Genomic DNA, 6,385 nt, shown 5'->3' with positions numbered 1-6,385 from the left:
TTTATTAATAATATTATTTATTAATAATATTTATTATTATATATTATTTATTAATAATATAATTAATATATAAATAAATAAATAAATAAATAAATAAAAGGAAATAAATAAATAAATAAATAAATAAATAAATAAATAAAAACAGACAAACAAATCTAAATAAATACAAATAATATCTGCTATTTATTATCTGCATTAAGGAAGGATCTATTAATCAACAAACAATATACAACCATCCCTCTTGCTGCTGCTGCTGCTGCTGCTGCTGCACATTTTGCTGCTGCAGCTGCAGCTGCTGCTGCTGTTGCTGTTGTTCCTCCTTTTGCTGTTGTTGCTGCTCCCTTGTTGCTGCATTCTTTCCCGCTGTCTGTCCCCACTCCCTTTCCTTCTCCCGCCGCTGCTGCTGCTGCAGGTGCTGCTGCTTTCTGCTGCTGCTGCAGCAGCAGCAGCTGCCGCTGCTGCGTATAATTATCCTCCTTCTTTGCTAACAAGTCCTTCTGCTGGTGGCAGCGGCTGCCATAAGGAAGAGAGCAGCAGCAGCCTCTCCCCTGCTAATGAATCAGGTGTATTGCATGCAGAGGAAGCAGAAGCAGCACTGCAGCAGGAAGTAGCAGCAGCAGAATCATAACCATCAACAGGAGAATCTATATAAGAACAACTAAGAGGAGCTTGTTGTCTATTATTATTAGATCCTCTTCCTGCTGCTGCTGCTGCTGCGGCTGCTGCGGCTGCTGTAGTAGCAGATGTAGAAGGAGGGGAGTCAGCTGCTGCAGCAGCCGCTGCTGCAGCGGCTGCTGCTGCTGCTGCTGCTGCTGTTGATGCTGCGGTTGCTGCGTTAGATGGTTGCTGCTGCGATACCCGACGGTGCAGCTGCTGTAGCTGCTGCAGTTGCTGCAGCTGCTGCAGTTGCTGCAATTGCTGCAGTTGCTGCAGTGATGGCGATAATCCAAGAAGTCCCTCTGCTGCTGCTGCTGCTGCTGCAGTGTTGCTGCTGCCAACACCAACACCAGCACGTGACGGAGTCCCTCCCTCTTGCTGCTGCTGCAGCAGTCGGTTGTTGTTGCTGTTGCTGTTGCTGCTGCTGTTGCTGCTGTTGTTGCTGCTGTTGCCAGCAACAAGACACTCAAGAGCAGCAACTTTCCTCTCTAATTCTTCTAATAGAGTTGCTGCTGCTCCGCTGCGTGCTGCATCTCCTTCCCGTGCCTCCCGCTGCGCTGCTGCTGCTGCTGCTGCTGCTGCAGGTGCAGTAGGTACTGCTGCTGTTGCAGGTGCAGGCGTAGGTAGAGGTGTAGGTGTTGCAGTTGCTGCTTGTCCAGCTCCAGCACCTGCTGCTGCTGCTGCTGCTGCTGCTGCTGCAGTACTAGATAGTCCTACCTCCTCCCCTAGTCGCATAATAAGTTGCTGACTAAGAGAAGATTGAGGATCTCCCTTAATAGCACCAAGACAATTAGATAGTGCTGCTGCTGCTGCTGCTGCTGCTGTATTCCTATCTCCCGTCCCCTTCCTATTTACTCCCCCTACAGCCCCTACCCCTCCTGCTGCTGCAGCAGCAGCAGCAGCAGCAGCAGCATTAGTATCACAGTTCTTTAGGCTCTCTGTTAATTCCATGATTTGTTTTTGTACAGCCAAGAGCTGAATAACTTGTAAGTATTGAGCAGCAATTGTATAATTTGTTGTTAATGCATGCAGATCTAATGGTACTGCAGCACCACCTGCAGCAGCACCACCACCACCAGCAGCAGTTGCTGCTGCACCAGGTGATGATGCTCCTCCTCCTGATGATAATGATGGTCCTCCTGTTGAAGGAGAGGAAGAAGGAGAGGAAGAACTCGCAGATCCACAACCGGAGGATCCATGGTCTGCTGCTGCTGCTGCTGCTGCTGCTGCTGCTGCAGCTGCTGCTGCTTCGGAAGGAATTGATGGAAGTCCACCTAAACAGTCTCCTGCTGCTGCTGCTGCAGCTGCTGCTGGGTGTATAGGGACTCCTGCTGCAGCTAATAGACTAATAGCGTCACTACCTGCGGCAGCAGCAAGACCTGCAGCAGGAAGCTTCGTTCTTCTGCTGCGTTTTTGCTGCTGCTGCTGTCCCAAGACAGCAGCAACAGCAGCAGCAGCACCACCACCACAGCTATGTACGCTGTTGTTGCTGTTGCTGCTGCTACCGCTATTACGGCGATTGCTGCTGTTGCTGCTGCCAAGTTTATCATATCTTTTCCATGTGCTGCTGCTGCTGCTGCTGCAGGTCTCACCAGGGAGTTCAGCAGAGAAGAAGAATCGTCCTTGTTGACCACTGGTCTGTTCGGATTCAAGTTGCTGCTGCAGCATTAACAACTGCTGCTGCTGTTGCTGCTGCTGCTGCTGCTGCTGCTGCGGATCGTGCTGCAGCAAACCACTTAATTCTTTTAGATCCTCACTAAAGACACCATCATTTATATAATTTTTTCCCCATATACTATCCGTAAATTCTTTGAGGTGTCTTTGCTGCTGCAGCGCAGCAGCAGCATGCGTTGCTGCTGTTCCTGCTGCTGCTGCTGTTCCTGCTGCTGCTCCTCCTGCTGCTGCATCGGCCTGTGAATCAACAACAGCTCTAAGGAAAGATTCATGTACACCAGCAGATGATCCTTCTCTTCCTCTAAGGACAGCAGCAAGTAGATCATCTTGCTGCTGCTGCTGCTGCTGCTGTTGTTGTTGTTGCTGCTGCTGTTGCTGCTGCTGTCGTTCATTAAATCCTCCTTGGCTGTCCCAGTGGAATAGAGCATTAGTACTAGCATCATTCGGTACACCAGCAGCACCACCAACTGCTGCTGCTGCTGCTGCTGCTGCTGCACTACCATTTCTTGGTCTTTTAGGGGAAGGAGCAGCAAATCTTAATGCATCTGTTAATGTCTCATAGTCACGTAAGTAAGCAGGACTTGTTCTTCTTGCTCGTCGAGGTCTAGGTGCAATTAAATGTTGCTCCTCTCCTGCTGCTGCTGCTGCTGCACTAGATCCATTGCTGTTGCTGCTGCTGCTATTACTATTATTATTATTATTATTATTATTATTATTATTATTATTAGTCCGCCTCTGTCTTCTTCTTACAGTAATAGTACTATTATTATTCCCTTTATAAGAGCCATCAGCAAACTCCCCTTCCCCTTCTCCTCCTCCCCCTCCTTCCTGTTGCTGTGCATTACTATTATTATTATCACTATTATTATTATGATTATTATTATGATTATTATGATTATGATTATTATTATAATTATTATTATTATTATGTTTATATTTTCTTCTTTTATGATTATGATGATTTGTATGCTCATTACCATATTCCTCTGAGCATTTAACAGCAAAATCGAATACACCAAGAAGATGAGCTAAATGGAATAATTCAATTACTGTACAATATGGCATTCTGCTGAAAATAATTCTATGACGTGATAATTCTTCTTCCCATTTAATAGGGTTCGAATGATATGCTTTTCTTAGACGTCTAAGTAGTATCTGACGACCTTCTGCACCTAATGGCATACGGAAACCTTTTACCCATTGAATACGATTATTATTATTATTATTGTTGTTGTTACTGCTTGTATTCGATGAGACGGTCTGATTAAGTGGTGATGAGCTTGGGTTATTATTTATATTTAATGAGTTATTGTTGTTGCTGCTGCTGTTGCTGCTGTTGCTGCTGTTGCTGCTGCTGCTAGAATTATTTGGACGCACGTGAGCCTCTATACGCTCCACTACGGCATCCAATGGATGCCAATCGTTACTACGGTCGGACCCACGACGGTGGGATGGTGGTGCTGGTGGTGGGGTTGCTGCTGTTGTTGCTGCTGCTGCTGTTGCTGCTGTTGTTGTTGTTGTTGCTGTTGCTGTTGCTGTTGTTGATGATGCTGGAGGAGATGGAGTAGGGGCAGCAGCAGGAGAAGAAGAAGAAGAAGGAGGAGAGGTAGATACAGTACTAGTTGGGGAGGACACAGATGGAGATACAGAAGAAGACGAATCCGTTGCTGCGTCGGATGATGATGATGATGCTGCTGCTGCTGCTGTTGTTGCTGCTGCTGATGTTGATGTTGTGGTGCTCGTTGTAGTAGTTGAATCTGCGGATGGAGAAGAAGACGAGGCAGCAGCAGGAACTCCTGCTGCTGCTGCTGCTGATTTTTGTTGTGCAGCAGCAGCAGAAGAAGAAGAAGAAGAGATAGACGCAGGCGCAGCAGATTTCAAATCAACTCCTGCTGCTGCTGCTGCTGCCGTTCCTGCTGCTGCTGCTGCTGCTGCTGTTTTAGATGATCCGTCAGACGCTGCGTTAAGAAGCTTAGTTTCTTTTGCTGCTACATTTGCTGCTGCTGCATCTGCTGCTGCATCTGCTGCTGCATCTGCTGCTGCTCTTTTATCATGCGATAAGAAGGAGCTATTCTTTGCTGCTGCAGTTTCGCTACAAAGATTGGCCCGTTGCTGCTGCTGCTGCTGCTGTTGCTGCTGCAGTTGCTGCTGAACTGGTCTTTTTTGATCCTCAAGATCCTTATGGAGATGGATCTGCTGCTGCTGCTGCTGCTGCTGCTGCACTTCTCTCTTGATAGAGCTGGTGTCTGCTGCAGCAGATGTGCTGCAGCTGTCGCACTCCATCGACTGACAGTCTTTCTCCGCTGCTGGTCTTGCTGCTACTGCTGCTGGTCCATCAGGTGCTGCTGCTGCTGCTGCTGCTGTTGCTGCTGCCGCTGCAGCAGATATTTTATCGTGGGGAGGTGTATGTGTAGAAGACGTGGGTTGCGCTGTTGCTGTTCTTCCAGCAGCAGAAGAAGAAGTTGCAGGTGCTGCAGCAGCTGCTGCTGTTGCTGCTGTTGCAGCAGCAGCAGCAGCAGCAGCAGCAGCAGGATGGTGTAAGGAATCCATGATAAGGGAGTCGGGTGTATAGATGTCTATTTACGAGTTGTCCTTAGAGGAGGCGCTGCGATTTGCTTCTCATCCTGCTGCTGCTGCTGCTGTTGTATATATTGTACTGTCTGTTGCTGCTGCTGCTGTTGCTGCTGCTGTTGATGTGGATGTTGCTGTTGATGCTGCAGGAGTAGCGTTGCGATGTGCTGATGTGGTGCTGCTGCTGTTGCTGCAGCAGCAGCAGCAGATCCTTGTTGCAGAGGATGTACCGCTGCTGCTAGTAAGAGAGTTGTCTGGGTGTCTCTATTAGGGTAAGGAAGGGAGAAGAGGAAGTAGGGTGCGTGTCGGAGTCGCAGCAGCAGCAGCAGCAGCAGCAGGAACAGCAGCAGCAGCAACAACAGCAGCAGCAGCAACAGGGGAACTCACAGGCACTCAAGACATGCACCAGAAAGAAGAAAAGAGGAAGAAGATAAAAGTAATTAAAAAACAAAAAGAAGAAGGAAAGAAGAAGAAGGTTTTGCTGCAGGACCGATCCTTGCTGCAGCTAGCCGTGGTCGCTGTTGTGCTGCTGCTGCTGCTGCTGCTGCTGCTGCTGCAGTTGCTGCAGTTGCTGCGGCTGCCGCAACAAATCACGCCTTCTCCTTGTAGAAATACACAAAAACCTTATAAGAATACAAACTCTCCCTTGCTGCTGCTTGTCTTCTGCTGCAGCTACCGTCGCAGCAGCAGCAGCAGCAGCAGCAGCAGCAGCAGCAGCAACGCTTCGATGGGTGGGGTAGCCGCCGCGCCCGCTGCTGCTGCTGCTGCTGCTGCTGCCGCTGCTGCTGTATATATATATACTAGTCACCTTCCTCCTTATACAGCTTATCTGCTGCAGCAAATATAATAAAATTAGCAGCAAAAAGAACACATTGCTTCTTACGGGCAAACAAAACACAAAAAGATGCAGCAGCAAAAAGCTCAGCATACACCCGGTGGATCGGCCGGAGAGAGGAGGAGCCGCGCGGTCAGCAGCAACAGCAGCAACAGCAGCAGCGGCGGCAGCAGCAGCACAACAAGCGGCAACAAACAGCAGCACAACAACAACAACAGCAGCAGCAACAAATAAATAAAATAAATTAAATAAAAATATAAAATAAATAATTAAATAAATTAAATAAAATAATTCTCTTATAGACACACTTCCTCTTCTTTCTTGTCTGCGCACACAAGGAAGAGAGGCTCGATGCCCCGATGCAGCAGCAGCAACAGCAGCAGCAACAGCAGCAGCAACAGCCGCAGCCGCAGCAGCAGCAGCAGCAGCAGCAGCAGCAGGCGCTAACGAAATCTTTTCTTCTTTATTTTATTCTTATATTAAATTCAATCTATAAATCTATTTTTGCGACTAATAAAAATGTGACTTTTGCTGCTGCTGCTGCTGCTGCTGCTGCTGCTGCTGCTGCTGCTGCCGCTGCAGCAAGAGTGGTAACAGAGGAGCGGCCGCTCCACCCCGGTGCTGTCCTGTCTGTGTCTGTCAGACAAC

General features: G+C 48.2%; 1 protein-coding gene across 1 annotated transcript; it reads right to left on the bottom strand.

Annotated features, from left to right (window-relative positions):
• Nucleotides 1-468: 468 nt before the first annotated feature.
• On the bottom strand, nt 469-4,881 carry EMWEY_00054960 (hypothetical protein, conserved; the record flags this gene model as incomplete). Its single annotated transcript, XM_013480172.1, has 2 exons — nt 469-2,876; nt 3,492-4,881. 2 exons carry the CDS (start codon nt 4,879-4,881, stop codon nt 469-471), a joined length of 3,798 nt encoding a protein of 1,265 aa, XP_013335626.1.
• Nucleotides 4,882-6,385: the final 1,504 nt, after the last annotated feature.

Source organism: Eimeria maxima, genomic scaffold, assembly GCF_000499605.1.
Source record: "Eimeria maxima Weybridge genomic scaffold, Emw_scaff1699, whole genome shotgun sequence".
Lineage (NCBI taxonomy): Eukaryota > Apicomplexa > Conoidasida > Eucoccidiorida > Eimeriidae > Eimeria > Eimeria maxima.
Note: the sequence above shows the minus strand (reverse complement) of the source record. Positions and strands in the feature narration are given on the sequence as shown.